This window comes from Mus musculus, chromosome 6 (genome assembly GCF_000001635.26).
Source record: "Mus musculus strain C57BL/6J chromosome 6, GRCm38.p6 C57BL/6J".
NCBI classification, from domain to species: domain Eukaryota; kingdom Metazoa; phylum Chordata; class Mammalia; order Rodentia; family Muridae; genus Mus; species Mus musculus.
The window spans coordinates 126,900,767-126,917,079 of record NC_000072.6 but is presented as its reverse complement, the minus strand read 5'-3'; the positions used below and the strand labels follow the sequence as shown (position 1 = coordinate 126,917,079).

At 43.9% G+C, this 16,313-nt stretch overlaps 1 protein-coding gene across 7 annotated transcripts in view; it reads left to right on the top strand.

The window, feature by feature from the left end:
• The window catches only part of Dyrk4 (dual-specificity tyrosine-(Y)-phosphorylation regulated kinase 4), a 46,064-nt gene that overhangs the window by 5,004 nt on the left and 24,747 nt on the right, over positions 1-16,313 (top strand). For 4 of the 7 annotated variants that reach the window (XM_011241104.2, XM_006505255.2, XM_006505253.1 and 1 more), the window contains 2 exons: positions 701-794; positions 6,544-6,573. In XM_011241104.2, coding sequence (XP_011239406.1) covers positions 701-794; positions 6,544-6,573 — 124 coding nt within the window. Of the gene's footprint in view, positions 1-700; positions 795-6,543; positions 6,574-9,632; positions 9,807-16,313 lie in introns of those variants that run through there. The other 3 variants (XM_011241105.2, NM_207210.2, XM_006505256.4) reach the window with 2 other exon arrangements.

Below are 16,313 nucleotides of genomic sequence, written 5' to 3'. Positions count from 1 at the left end.
ATTGTGCTCTGAATGAGGCAGGTACAAAAATAGTGACAGGCATCAGGTATAGTTCTCTCTTTCTGTAGACATGAAATCAGTAGCAGCCTACTGTATGTATAATGTAGCCATACTGTGTGTAAGACAATGCGGTTGGTTTTGCAGGCAGCTGGGGAAATGGACTCCAGGCTGGCTGTTGTAACTGCAGCCACCTGACTTTACCCTCCTGCTCCTTAGCCCCTTGGCCCCTTGGCCCCTTGGCCCCTTGGCCCCTTGGCCCCTTGGCCCCTTGGCCCCTTGGCCCCTTGGCCCCTTGGCTCTTGCCTCTCCCTCTGTAGTCCTGTCTTTCCTGAACCCAAGAAGGGATGCAAGAGAAGCTGAGCTCGCCCTTGCTGTAGGCTACCCCTGCTTTTCTCTAAACTCCTTTGCTTTTGTTCATCCAAAAGTATGTTGGACTTTATTTGTATTTTACCCATGTTGCCACGTTGCTATTGTATTATCACCACCACCATCATCATCATCACCATCATCACTACCAACATCAGCACCAACACCAACACCTCCACCACCACCACCTTTGAGACAGGATCTAATTATGTAGCTCAGGGTAGCCTTGAACTTGAGATCATCAGTGCTGGCATTATAGGCATATACCTCCATGCCTAGAGCCAACTTTATTCCTCTCTCTCTCTCTCTCCCCCTCCCCCCCTCTCTCTTGCAGGACTTCAATGGATACAAACAAGGCAAGGAAACGCAGTTTGACAACCTTCCCAATTTTGAAAGCAAGGAAGAAGCAGAGTTTCACCTCTGTGAAGGTAAGCATCATCGTGTCACACTCGAGGAGCTGAGATGTCTCCAGGAAGATGTGGAGAGCCCTGGACCCAGGGCGACTCTCCCACCTAAGCACGTACTGGGGGGGTGGGGGGGAGTATGGGGCATCCAGATGCTGCTGACCCCTTTCGGGGAGGTCTTCCCAGTGAAAGCTCCCTGGAAGCGCTCACCCAGACATATGCAGAGATTTGTCTCCTGGGTGGTTCTGAATCCCATCAAGTTGACAGTCAGGATTACCCATCATGGTGGACTCAAAGGAGAAAGCAGCCAACCTTGTGAGGCCTGCATTAAACAGGTGACTAGCATTGGAGAAGCTGCTGGACGAATGACTCCTCCACAGTTCCTGCGTCTCCTTTCTGTCTACCTGAGAACTACCTCAGACTATTCCATTGTCGTTCACAATAAATGTTCAAGATCATTTCCAGAAAATATGTTCTTTTTCCTGACAAAGGCATAATTGTTTTTGTTTTTTTGTTTTTTGTCCTTTCAGCCTCAAAACTTAATGAAAGGCACAGCATAGAAATTAGGCCAGGATGTAGTAACCATGTTTACCATCTGTGAAACAAATAAAGGGGAGATTTTTTTTTCAATATAGTACCACTTAGGCTGTTCAAAATATTCCACCGTTTAGGATCTTTTCAAAGAATGTTTTGCAGAAAGCTTGGGCCCAAATCATTCAACTATGAAACCCTGCATCTCTGGTCAGAGGCTCCAGGGTTAGCAGCCTCTGTGACGGCTCCAGAGGTTACTTGCCACCTCCCTAGACCTAGGATTCCATGTCACCTCCTCTGAGTAGTGTTTCTGGTTGAGCTTCCCAGAACCCCAAGATTATAATTCACAAAATGAATCCAGCCAGGTTTGTTGGCGCAAGCCTGTACTTCCAGTGATTGGAAGAGACTTTGGGCTTGTATTTTTGAATAATGCTGAGACTGTTAAGTCTTAGGGAGCTCTGGGCAATGGACTGGATGCATTTTTGCATTACTAGATGGGAATGAGCAACTGAGGGACAGGGACAGTTTAAGGGGACACATGAGTATCAAATCAATGAGAGCTAGGCGTACCCTAAATAACGCTCACTGCCACCTGACTGGCTTACGTAGCCCATGGTAGACTTCAGAAGCACACGTTGGGCACATCTGTGAGAGAGTCCAGAGAGAATTAACTAAAATGGGAAACCCCTTCCTGAATGTGGGCAGCCCCATCCCACAGGCTAGGTGCCAGCCTGCAATGGAAGGGATGGAGAAAGCCTTCATCTCTCTCTGAGCCCACTCTCAGCAGCCATCACGTGGCTTGCTCTGCTGTGTCCCTTGGGCCACATGTACTAAAACCTCTGAATTCATGAGCTAAACAGATCTTTCCCCCTTTAAGTTCTGCCAGTGACAGAGAAGCAGTGAACATAAGGAGCTTTCACCTTGGAGTGGTTTAAGTTTCTTGAACTTGCCTTGGTTGATGAGACCAAGAGGCAAGTGTGCTCTTCATTTCACAGATGGGAAAACTGATGACAAATGAGGAGAACAAACTGAGACAAGTGGGGGAGGGGGGAGACGGAGAGTGCAAGGAAGAAGTCAAATCTGCAGTCTTGATCGCACTGTTCTTTGCCTCTGAGTTAAGAGGCATCTGTTAAACGTTGCTTTGTAACATCCTTTCTGTAAGCAAAGCAATGTGATGAGCTGGGCGCAGAGGTGCTTGCTTAGAAGTGGAAGCAGGAGAGTCAGGAGTTCTGGGGCGTTCTCAGCGAAGCAGTGAGTTCTAAGCCGACCTGCACTATTATGAAATCTTGTCTCAAACAGAAAGAAAGAAAGAAAGAAAGAAAGAAAGAAAGAAAGGAAGGAAGGAAGGAAGGAAGGAAGGAAGGAAGAAAGAAAGAAAGAAAGAAAGAAAGAAAGAAAGAAAGAAAGAAAGAAAGAAAGAAAGAAAGAAAGATAAAGAAAGATAATGAAATTTCAAGGGAAGCAAATTACATGACAGTTATTCCAAAAAACTTTGAACAACTAAAAGAAAAGCAGAAATTTCTTCACACTGCCCTCTACAGTCACTTCTGTCAGGTGGAAGGAGACTGAGGAAGACACCTGACACTGAAATTTGGCTTCCACATGTGTGTTCATGAGCACATGCGCGCGCGCGCGCACACACACACACACACACACACACACACACACACACACACACACACACACACAAAACAAAACAAAACAAAGAGCTGGAGAAATGAGTCAAGCACCTCCTAGCCTTCAGGTGGGCAGGAGTTCAGCTCCTACGATCCACGTTAAGTGGTTCACAACTGCCGATAATTATAGCTCCAAGAGGATCTGACACTTCTCCACACGTACCTGTACACATGTGTACATACACAATCCATATACATATAGTTAAAATAAGAAACTATTTAAAATGTGATATTTTAAAAATCGTCAGACATGGTGGTTAGAGATGGCTCAGCAATTAAGAGTACTGACTGCTCTTTCAGAATACCTGGGTTCTATTCCTAGCACCTACATACCAGCTCACAAACTCTGCAATTTGAGTTCCAGGGACTCCAACCCTTTTCCTGGCTTCCATGAGCACCGCACACATGTGGTGCACAGACATACATGCAGGCAAAGCACCCTTATATATTAAAATAAAATAGTAAAAACGAATTAGGAATGCTTTGATTAGATTGAGAGAGTATTTTTAAAAATTGACTGGGCTTGTTGACACATGCCTGTAATCTCAGCCCTTGGGGTGAAGGCAGAGGGATCTGCCTACAAGGACATCCTCAGCTACATAGTGAGGTTAAGGCCATGGCCTATCTCAGAAAACACTGTTTTGAGTTCACCTGTATTGAGACAGCACTGGACAATAGAGGTTGGTCCTTTAGCAAGAGGAGATTCCACAGTATTGCCAGTCTTCTCTAAACCAGGGGAAAGTTCTGCATTAGTTTCTCTGGAATGCAGGTATGGGGACTGGATGTCACTCCTGTCAGCCTGTAGCTGGAGCTTCCTGGCATTTCTGAGTCTTTAGTGTAGTTGGCTTATGAGACTTGGGGAGCACTAGGACCCCAATGAGTCAGGTCATTGTCATGAGGGAGAGCAGCCCAAGCAAGGATGTTCTGTTCATTTACAACATGATTTTAGAATTTTCCCGAAAGCTCAAAGAGAGATGTGATGAAGTTTGTCTAGAATTGTGCTAGACAAACACTTTCTGCTGTTAGCATCAGAAGCACAGGGCCTTGTTAGGCTGCTGCTTTTCTTAAGTCCCTTAACCCAGTACATGACTGTCACTTCCTTGGGCCTTCCCTCCCCATCTTTGTTTGCTTGTGTACTGTCTATCCTATGCTCTAAAGTGGGACCGCCCAATATGACACTACTGACCATCTGAAGCTGTGGAACTCTGGATAACCCATATGGAGATGTGAAGTCCATTGTCTGTTTCAAAGACCTGGTCTCCCCTCAAAAAGGAGCATAGAATATCTTTTTAAAAAATAGGTGGATTTTATAGCATGTTAATGAATGCATCAAGAAAAGCTGTGTGATAATTGTATGTTGATTCATTTAAAATAATGGTGTTTCTCTTTACTTCTGCCAATGTGGCTATTTAGAAAGTACTGCATTTATTTGTTCCACCTGCTTTACAAGGGACACTTGACAGGCAGCAGAGGTTTCCTGTGTCAGGATACTCCCTAGCACAGACTGGCACTTGGAGTATATTCGCTCACCCATGTCCTCTACAGTTATTTACATATTTGACATCGTTCTAAGGATGGGCATATTTTTAAAAGGTACTGTGACTCATGCCTACAATTCCAGCACTCTGGAAGCTGGGTTAGGAGTACAGCCTCCATTCTGAGGCCAGCCTGGACTATGTGGTGGGTTCTAGGTCAGCATAGGCTACAGAATAAGACACCCTTAAGAACAAAGAAACAACAAAAGCCACAGACTGAAAAATAAAACAGACCAGCAAGCTCTTATGATTTTTAATCCCAAGACCCCTTAGATAAAGGCCAGAGGTCTGATCAAAGTTAAATGCTGAGTGTGGTAGAGACGACCTGGGGCAGTGGATAGACTTGAGCGTCATACAGCAAAGGACACCTTGGCTTTGTACTCTACAACTTTGACTGGCATTTCCAACCATTGCAATAGTAAAGGCCTGGATTGGTGTTTTTCTTCAGCCTTTTTGGATGTGGGGTGCTGAAGAGATGGAATGGGCCATACCATCAACTTTGGCTGCACATCCTGACCTGCCTGGGGAAATTTTCTAGACCACTGAAGTCTCTCAGAGTTACTGATGCTTTGTTTAAGGAAAAGTTCTTCTTGGGCTGGGAGATGGTTTGCCAACTAAGGGCATTGAATGCTATGCAGAGGACCCAAGTTTACTCTGCCTGTAACTCAAGCTCCAGGGCATCCGGTACCTCTGTCCTCTACCAGTACATGCGTGCAGTACACATGTGCACACACAGACACACACACCATCACCACCACCATCATCATCAAAAACTAAAATAAAATATAAATAAAAAAAATGCTCTGAGGCCAGAGAGATGGCTCAGTGGTTAAGAGTACTGACCGAAAAAAAAAGAGTACCGACCGATCTTCCAAAGGACCTGGTTCAATTTCCAGCACCTACAGGGCAGTCCATTCCTACTTGTAACTACAGTTTTGAGGGCTCCAACACCATCACAGAGACATACATTCAGGCAAAATAGCAATATACATAAAATAAAAATAAAGTATTTTAAAAGTAAAATAAATTTAAAAAATTTAAAGTTCACTTCTATTAGGTAGACACAAATACCCATTTACATGCCAGGTGTGGTGGCTCACACCTGTAGTTCTAACACTTGGTAGTGGAAAACAGAAGGGTCCGAAATTCAAGGTCATCCTCAGCTGCAGCGGGAGTTCAAAGCCAGCCTGGACTGCATGAAACCCTATCTCAAAAACAATAAACAGGGCTGGGGAGATGGCTCATCAGTTAAGAGCACTGAGTGCTCTTGGAGAGGTCCTGAGTTCAATTCCCAGTAATCACATGGTGGCTCACAACCATCTGTAATGGGATATGATACCCTCTTATGGTGTGTCTGAAGACAGTGACACTGTACTCATATACATACATCAATATATAGAATTGTATATTACCTGTGAGATGAGGGTGTTAACTGCTTCTTGTAACATGGCAGACAGTATTAAAGAGTGGTATGGATTAATTAATGAGGTATTGATGAGAGCATGAAGTCTCTGGCTGGCAGATCCTGAACACACATGCCCTCCCTCTCTGTTGAATAGAAAGCAGTTTCTTGTGAGAGACAGGAACTGAATCTCACGCAGTAGAAGGAAGTACCCTAGACTTTCCATTTCTGTCTTCTGTCTGTCTGTGTCTCGTCACCATTCTACAGCCAAAGAGCCCAAGAGAAATCAAAACGAAAACAAAACAAAACACCGAGCCAACCACCTTCTGCTGCAAAGGGTTGGAAATCCCAATCAAAACTGACTGGAGCACAGAGTCAAGGTTGTGCCTGTCAGTTGGGTCTAACTTGGTTGTGTGGCACAGTGATATCTAGGTTATCCACGCAGAGTTCAAATGCAAACGAAAGGTTCAGGGGAAGAACTCGTTGTGGTCACAGAACATTTAAAATAAAGGCATCCACTAGAATGGCTAGGCGGTGAATTCGAGGTCTAGTCTACTCTTCAGTGGTACCTCTGTGGAGACTTAGCATCCTGGAGGAAAACACTTACGTTTCCTCCCCCCTCTCCCCAGGGCCCCACTCTTCCTCCTGAGATCTACATGGTGAGTACCCGTTCCTCCTTCCTCTGCCTTCACTCCCACTGCCGCCCCACTTTGCAGAGAGGAGAACAAAGGTTTGAGATGACCATCAGTTGCTGCGAAAGGGCTGTTAATATAAGCTGGCCTCAGAGAGCACCTCTCTAAGTGCTGGGACTCAGCAGAGCAAGAGGACATCACATCTAGGATGGGAAACATCATGTGTGACAGGGAGGATAATGAGACGTTAGAAAGGCAATGTGGCTTCGGCTTCTCTTATTTTCTCTTTACATCTGTGTTGAGGTAATCTTCCCCATTTCACAGAGGAGGAAACTGAGCCCCCCCCCCAAGAGACTAAACAAGGTATCTAAAGCTGGCCTGCTAATAAAAGCTGAAATCAGGACTTGAGATTTATTCTGTAATTCGTGGATGCTTTTCAAAACTGATTGCCGTTATAATGCCTATTGAAGTCTATTATAAAATGTTTGTAGATGATAAAGAACAATATACAATGACCCTCCAGTGCACCCAGCACAGCAAGAAGTCCCCTGAGTATCACTTCCCATGTCATGTTCATTGCCCACTCTGTGATCATCATTCTCTTGAGTCTTGCATCTAAGATCCCATTGCTCTCCTGTGTGTGCTGCTTTGAGCATGCTCATGGATGTCCCCTATCAAAACTGTGGTCATGTTTCTAGACTATCCAGGATTGGGCATACTAGATGATGATATATGAGGATTCTAAACTTAAGCAGATATTGCAAATTGTCTCCCAACTCTGGTATCAATGTGTATTGCCCAGCAATGCACACAAGTTTCACCTTCTTGCCATTTGGGTCAGTTCATCCTGAGGGTGTTTCATCCGCCCACTTTGTAGCTCTAAGTGGCATTTCGACTGTTTCCAACTTGCACTTAGATGGTTGTATTAATGAGGCTGAACTTCCCGTCATCTGTTCATTGGCCTTTTGTGTCCTCTTCTGCAAGGGGTCATCTTGTGACTTATTCCATAAAGAGTTTTTCTGTGGTGTCACCTTTTCCTTATCAAGTATAGGATGTTTTACATGTGCTGTCCTCTAGCCCTTTGCCAAGTGGACTTTACAAGGTTTTTGACTTGGGTGTTTTCACATACTGAATACATCAGTTTTGGATCTATGGGAAATGAAGAAGGTCAAAACTCCCCCATCATATGTCAAGGTCTTCCTATTGTTGGCATCTATGGATCTATGGTAGTGTGTAGTTGTTGAAGCAATTGATGAAGCAATCCTGGTAAGTAATTATCAACCAAAGGCCATAGTTTATGCGTGACTTTGCCCTTTGTCTTGTGCAGAAATTTTGACAGCGCATAATGTCGTGTATATTTATGATCATAGTATCACACAGGATAGATTCATCGGCTCCCCATTCTCCCCCCTATTTGTCTGTATCTCCTCTCCTAGGACATCCCTAGCCACCGATTTTCCTATGCCAATTGTTTCCCCTTTTCCAGAATATCACATAGTTAGGATCCTAGCTAGCATGCAGCCTCTCTAAATGGATTCTTCAGTTGTCAGTAAAAGTGCTTCTCGGTTTGTGACTTGGTGACATTTCCCTTTGTTGATAACTAACACAGCATTTCATGGATGTAACAGCTTGCTTATTCACCAACCAAAGGACTCTTGGTTGTTTTTATTGCTTACCAGTTATGAATCGTGCTACTGTGGAACACGCATGTGCACGTTTTAGTGTACATAGACCAATTCATTTGGGTGAATAGCAAGAGTGTGATTGGCCAATTGTAGGTTAAGGCTACAATGTACTGTTTTCAAAAGCAACCAGACCGTCTGCCGGAGTGGCGTTAGCCATCTGTGCCAGAAGGGCATCATTTTTGTCTCACAGCACTGAGGATGCTGGGAACCAAACCTGCATTTTCTGAAAGTGCTTTTTACCTGCTTCAGCCTCCTGAACTTAATTTTAATTTGATAACTTCAAAGGAGAAATAGTTTGTGTCCTTATTGCTTGGTTTTGTAGCAGACTAGGATGAAGTCAGAAAAGGTAGCAGGTATTTGAGGGCTTAAGTTCCAGACTCAAGTTTGCCCCAGTGTGTGTGTGTGTGTGTGTGTGTGTGTGTGTGTGTGTGTGTGTGTGTGTGTGTGTTTGGCAGGGTGCCCCGTTGGGAATTACCTTGGACAACTTATTTGGATAATCTTGGCTTCTCTTTATCCACTTGTAAAACAAGGCCATTCTGCAACAAATTCCTCAGATTGACCCTTGCACCACGATGATCCAAGCTCCAATAATGAAGTCATAAGGAGATGTGCCTTCCCCAATTCCAGTCACTAAGAGAAGTAGGAAATGACTCCAGGTCTCTGGGCTTCCAGACTTAGCTTCCTGCTCTTCTCTCATGTATGGCCCCGGGGCTAGTGTGCAGGTCCCTTGGGAGGACACTGCCTCCATGACGTGAGGAGCTGCTGTTCCCCTGTGGAAGGTCATGTTCATTCCCTTAATGGGTCTCCAGAGTCCCTCCTTGCCGGGGGTGGGGGTGGGGGGGCAGAAGACAGTTCCTTCCTGCCTAGGCATTCTGGGCTTCCCAGGCACAGCAAGGGGCTTTCAGCATGGACTCTTAGGTGGAAGTGGCAGGCAGACAGAAACCTTGATTAGCTGAGGTCTGCAGCTAGTCTCTCAGCTGGGCTGCAGGGTCAAGGTGCCTTCCCCTTTCCCAGCTCTTAGTCTGGCTTGGTTGGGCCTCGTCATCCATTTAAATTGTGTTCTGTATCAATTCCCTAAGGATTTCTCTTCTCGATCATCGTCACACCGCCTCCTTATGTTAAGCATTTGTTTTGAACGCTGGGTTTTCTGGCCTTTGGGAGAGGATTGTGGAACCTGCAGGGAGGAAGCTGTGAGCTGATGGGAGACAACCTGAGCCTCATCTGCCTGCCAGACTCACCCAAGCTCTGGGGATTTTTTTTTCTGGGGGGGGGGGCGGGTTGGAGGAGGAGGAAGGGGAGGAGAAAGAGGAGGAAGAGGAGGAGGAGAAGGTAGAAGAGGAAGAGGAAGGAGGAGGAGGTAGAAGAGGAGGAGGGTGAAGAGAAGGAGGAGGAACCATTTGAGGAAAAAGAGAAATAACCTGTGAGGAATGACTAAGGCAGGGCTGTTTGATGGTGCCCTTCTAAACAAGCTAGGTAGCCCAGGGGCAGGGGACCAGGGAACCTGACGCCTGCCTAGAGCCTATGTGCTTTCTTCTCCAGACTTCACAGATGAGGACGTCCAAGGCTCAGTCGGAGGTAATAAGACTAGGAGATGCATCTTGGGATCCTGTTAGGACTAAGCTCTAAAGGCAGAAGACAGCCATTGTCCTTCAGCTCTTAGAGGGAGGCATGGGACATAGGTTCCCCTGTGGCCCGTGTAAACTGCACAGACCATTTCATCTGAGGTGGGAGAGGGTGTGCATGTTCACTTGGGACTTAGTGTGATAAATTGTGACAGGATGTCGTTGATGAAGGACACTGGGGTCATACTGAGGATCTCACCCATCTGTGTGCTTTGTGTGGCCCTGGGGATTCCATTCTTCTATACGCCTTCTTCATTCTGGTAAATAGGTCTCTGAGGAATGGACGCTTCCCTGTTTGGGCTTTTCTGGAGTTGGTTTCCTAACACAGACCACTTTTTTCTAGTCCCTCAGCCCCTTCAACTACATTCAATGGAGATTCGTTAACTGAGAACAAAGCAATGAGGGCCCTAGAAAGTGCACTGCCTGCGAGGAGAATTTTGTTTTCCATCATGGCTGTGTGAAAACACAACCGCTTCCTCTTGTCCCTTGGGAATGCAAGGCAGAATGAGGTGTGAGGAGACATTGAGCCTCTTGAGGAAGTTGCTGGAAAAAAATGGTCTGCAAGTCTATAATCTGGTCCAACACAGCACTTTCTGAGGCCCCCTTCTCTCTCTCTCTCTCTCTCTCTCTCTCTCTCTCTCTCTCTCTCTCTCTCTCTCTCTGTGTGTGTGTGTGTGTGTGTGTGTAAGAGAGAGAGAGAGAGAGAGAGAAAGAGAGAGAGAGAGAGAGAGAGAGAGAGAATCTATGTATCTATACCTGTACTGAAGTATTTCTGTGTAGCCCCCTGTACATATGTTAAGTTAAACACGAGTTCTTCTCTATCTAGTCCTAGTCAACTATAACATGATGGTGGTGCTGATGAAGCCTCACTGGTCTGTAAGTCTCCATCCCAATGGGAAGAAACCTGCCATCTTTCCAGTCACAGTGCATATGTTTGGCAGAATCTGAACTTATTTCTTTTTTTTTTTTTTTTTTTTTTTTTTTTTTCCATTTTTTATTAGGTATTTAGCTCATTTACATTTCCAATGCTATACCAAAAGTCCCCCTTACCCACCCACCCCCACTCCCCTACCCACCCACTCCCCCCCTTTGGCCCTGGCGTTCCCCTGTACCGGGGCACACAAAGTCTGCGTGTCCAATGGGCCTCTCTTTCCAGTGATGGCCGACTAGGCCATCTTTTGATACATATGCAGCTAGAGTCAAGAGCTCAGGGGTACTGGTTAGTTCATAATGTTGTTCCACCTATAGGGTTGAAGATCCCTTTAGCTCCTTGGGTACTTTCTCTAGCTCCTCCATTGGGAGCCCTGTGATCCATCCATTAGCTGACTGTGAGCATCCACTTCTGTGTTTGCTAGGCCCCGGCATAGTCTCACAAGAGACAGCTACATCTGGGTCCTTTCGATAAAATCTTGCTAGTATATGCAATGGTGTCAGCGTTTGGATGCTGATTATGGGGTGGATCCCTGGATATGGCAGTCTCTACATGGTCCATCCTTTCATCTCAGCTCCAAACTTTGTTTCTGTAACTCCTTCCATGGGTGTTTTGTTCCCACTTCTAAGGAGGGGCATAGTGTCCACACTTCAGTCTTCATTTTTCTTGAGTTTCATGTGTTTAGGAAATTGTATCTTATATCGTGGGTGTCCTAGGTTTTGGGCTAGTATCCACTTATCAGTGAGTACATATTGTGTGAGTTCCTTTGTGATTGTGTTACCTCACTCAGGATGATGCTCTCCAGGTCCATCCATTTGGCTAGGAATTTCATAAATTCATTCTTTTTAATAGCTGAGTAGTACTCCATTGTGTAGATGTACCACATTTTCTGTATCCATTCCTCTGTTGAGGGGCATCTGGGTTCTTTCCAGTTTCTGGCTATTATAAATAAGGCTGCTATGAACATAGTGGAGCATGTGTCCTTCTTACCAGTTGGGGCTTCTTCTGGATATATGCCCAGGAGAGGTATTGCTGGATCCTCCGGTAGTACTATGTCCAATTTTCTGAGGAACCGCCAGACTGATTTCCAGAGTGGTTGTACAAGCCTGCAATCCCACCAACAATGGAGGAGTGTTCCTCTTTCTCCACATCCTCGCCAGCATCTGCTGTCACCTGAATTTTTGATCTTAGCCATTCTCACTGGTGTGAGGTGGAATCTCAGGGTTGTTTTGATTTGCATTTCCCTGATGATTAAGGATGTTGAACATTTTTTCAGGTGCTTCTCTGCCATTCGGTATTCCTCAGGTGAGAATTCTTTGTTCAGTTCTGAGCCCCATTTTTTAAGGGGGTTATTTGATTTTCTGAGGTCCACCTTCTTGAGTTCTTTATATATGTTGGATATTAGTCCCCTATCTGATTTAGGATAGGTAAAGATCCTTTCCCAGTCTGTTGGTGGTCTTTTTGTCTTATAGACAGTGTCTTTTGCCTTGCAGAAACTTTGGAGTTTCATTAGGTCCCATTTGTCAATTCTCGATCTTACAGCACAAGCCATTGCTGTTCTGTTCAGGAATTTTTCCCCTGTGCCCATATCTTCAAGGCTTTTCCCCACTTTCTCCTCTATAAGTTTCAGTGTCTCTGGTTTTATGTGAAGTTCCTTGATCCACTTAGATTTGACCTTAGTACAAGGAGATAAGTATGGATCGATTCGCATTCTTCTACATGATAACAACCAGTTGTGCCAGCACCAATTGTTGAAAATGCTGTCTTTCTTTCTTCCACTGGATGGTTTTGGCTCCCTTGTCGAAGATCAAGTGACCATAGGTGTGTGGGTTCATTTCTGGGTCTTCAATTCTATTCCATTGGTCCACTTGTCTGTCTCTATACCAGTACCATGCAGTTTTTATCACAATTGCTCTGTAGTAAAGCTTTAGGTCAGGCATGGTGATTCCACCAGAGGTTCTTTTATCCTTGAGAAGAGTTTTTGCTATCCTCGGTTTTTTGTTATTCCAGATGAATTTGCAAATTGCTCCTTCTAATTCGTTGAAGAATTGAGTTGGAATTTTAATGGGGATTGCATTGAATCTGTAGATTGCTTTTGGCAAGATAGCCATTTTTACAATGTTGGTCCTGCCAATCCATGAGCATGGGAGATCTTTCCATCTTCTGAGATCTTCTTTAATTTCTTTCTTCAGGGACTTGAAGTTTTTATCATACAGATCTTTCACTTCCTTCGTTAGAGTCACGCCGAGATATTTTATATTATTTGTGGCTATTGAGAAGGGTGTTGTTTCCCTAATTTCTTTCTCAGCCTGTTTATTCTTTGTGTAGAGAAAGGCCATTGACTTGTTTGAGTTAATTTTATATCCAGCTACTTCACCGAAGCTGTTTATCAGGTTTAGGAGTTCTCTGTTGGAATTTTTAGGGTCACTTATATATACTATCATATCATCTGCAAAAAGTGATATTTTGACTTCCTCTTTTCCAATTTGTATCCCCTTGATCTCCTTTTGTTGTCGAATTGCTCTGGCTAATACTTCAAGTACTATGTTGAAAAGGTAGGGAGAAAGTGGGCAGCCTTGTCTAGTCCCTGATTTTAGTGGGATTGCTTCCAGCTTCTCTCCATTTACTTTGATGTTGGCTACTGGTTTGCTGTAGATTGCTTTTATCATGTTTAGGTATTGGCCTTGAATTCCTGATCTTTCCAGAACTTTTATCATGAATGGGTGTTGGATCTTGTCAAATGCTTTTTCTGCATCTAACGAGATGATCATGTGGTTTTTGTCTTTGAGTTTGTTTATATAATGGATTACATTGATGGATTTTCGTATATTAAACCATCCCTGCATCCCTGGAATAAAACCTACTTGGTCAGGATGGATGATTGCTTTAATGTGTTCTTGGATTCGGTTAGCGAGAATTTTATTAAGGATTTTTGCATCGATGTTCATAAGAGAAATTGGTCTGAAGTTCTCTATGTTTGTTGGATCTTTCTGTGGTTTAGGTATCAGAGTAATAGTGGCTTCATAAAATGAGTTGGGTAGAATACCTTCTACTTCTATCTTGTGAAAAAGTTTGTGCAGAACTGGAGTTAGATCTTCTTTGAAGGTCTGATAGAACTCTGCACTAAACCCGTCTGGTCCTGGGCTTTTTTTGGCTGGGAGACTATTAATAACTGCTTCTATTTCTTTAGGGGATATGGGACTGTTTAGAAGGTCAACTTGATCCTGATTCAACTTTGGTACCTGGTATCTGTCCAGAAATTTGTCCATTTCATCCAGGTTTTCCAGTTTTGTTGAGTATAGCCTTTTGTAGAAGGATCTGATGGTGTTTTGGATTTCTTCAGGATCTGTTGTTATGTCTCCCTTTTCATTTCTGATTTTGTTAATTAGGATTTTGTCCCTGTGCCCTTTAGTGAGTCTAGCTAAGGGTTTATCTATCTTGTTGATTTTCTCAAAGAACCAACTCCTCGTTTGGTTAATTCTTTGAATAGTTCTTCTTGTTTCCACTTGGTTGATTTCACCCCTGAGTTTGATTATTTCCTGCCGTCTACTCCTCTTGGGTGAATTTGCTTCCTTTTTTTCTAGAGCTTTTAGATGTGTTGTCAAGCTGCTAGTATGTGCTCTCTCCCGTTTTTTCTTGAAGGCACTCATAGCTATGAGTTTCCCTCTTAGAAATGCTTTCATTGTGTCCCAAAGGTTTGGGTACGTTGTGGCTTCATTTTCATTAAACTCTAAAAAGTCTTTAATTTCTTTCTTTATTCCTTCCTTGACCAAGGTATCATTGAGAAGAGTGTTGTTCAGTTTCCATGTGAATGTTGGCTTTCTGTTATTTATTTTGTTATTGAAGATCAGCCTTAGTGCATGGTGATCTGATAGGATACATGGGACAATTTCAATATTTTTGAATCTGTTGAGGCCTGATTTGTGACCTATTATGTGGTCTGAACTTATTTCTCTGAAGTTTTATTTTATTCTTTTCTTGAGTTAAACATTATGATCCTTTAAGTCCATGGTGGTGGCTGCTGCTGCTACTGTTTCTTCTTCTTCTTCTTCTTCTTCTTCTTCTTCTTCTTCTTCTTCTTCTTCTTCTTCTTCTTCTTCTTCTTCTTCTTCTTCTTCTTCTTCTTCTTCTTCTTCTTCTTGTTCAAGTTTTATTTTATTCTTTTCTTGAGTTAAACATTATGATCCTTTAAGTCCATGGTGGTGGCTGCTCCTGCTACTGTTTCTCCTTCTTCTTCTTCTTCTTCTTCTTCTTCTTCTTCTTCTTCTTCTTCTTCTTCTTCTTCTTCTTCTTCTTCTTCTTCTTCTTCTTCTTCTTCTTCTCCTCCTTCTCCTCCTCCTCCTCCCCCTCCTCCTCCCCCTCCCCCTCCCCCTCCCCCTCCTCTTCCTCTTCCTCTTCCTCTTCCTCTTCCTCTTCCTCCTCCTCCTCCTTTTCTTTATCCATCTGGTCTGTGTTCATAGCTTTTTCAGTTTCATGGAAAATGAGCAAGATCACTCTGGGCTCTTCCCAGCCAAGGGAAAGAAGTTCTAGCTGGCAGTGTCAGTGTGTGCAAGGTACCAGTCTCTGCATGTTACACACATCTCTTTAGTTCTCACAACAGCACTGTGAGAATTTTACTGATACTGTTTCCATCCATACTCCATGAGGAACGACTGATAACTGTCCAAGTTTAGTGATAAGTGGAGTTGTCAAATTAAGAACTGTCACCAGACCTGCTTGTGTCTGCCTGTAATACTAGTGTAAAAATACAAAAGAGGGAGGGTGGGAGAGGGAGGTAATTTCCAAGTCTTCATGTCCATGAGAGTCGTTTTATTCCATATCACTACTAAAGAAACTCTGAAACTCTGCACATACAATATAAACTGGCAGTGGGCCATTGTTGCCCATAGGATAGCGACCAGGTTTCTTAGCTTAACTTTCAATGCTTCGCACAATCAGCCCCAAGCTGCAGACAACACAGTATGGCAGTAGAGATTCCTGGTACATGCCAGAAATGATGGCTTCATTTGATAGCACGCTTTCCTCCCTCTCAACCAACATGGCTTGCAACTCTCTCTGCTCCCAGGATTGTAGTTCTTACACTGACAGCTCCCGTTGTGATGACACTCATTGTCATGCCCTTTGATAGTCTAAGATGCATATTGTTAATATAATTACTGTTAATTTGCCAGTCTCTCTGTCACATTATCAAGGCCAGCTTGTTGATATTGGTGACCATTTATGTGTTTTAATCCCCCCAAACACACTTAATTAGGATCCTTTGAGATTTAAAATTAATTTGTGATATTTCCCCGATACCATGGCCCACTCAACAGACAGGCAAATCCTGAATTTCTCTTACATTAGCAAATTAACCAATGTTGTCTAAGACCACACCATTCCCCAAGTATCTCCTTTCCTTCAGTCCTCTTCTGAAGTCTAGGAGATCACAGTTGACTATTGAAACAGTCCCCATCAGTACAGCTCTGAGGAGGGCCTAGCCAGAGGATAATAAATTCAAGTATTGTACCCAATTGCCAAATTTTAGAG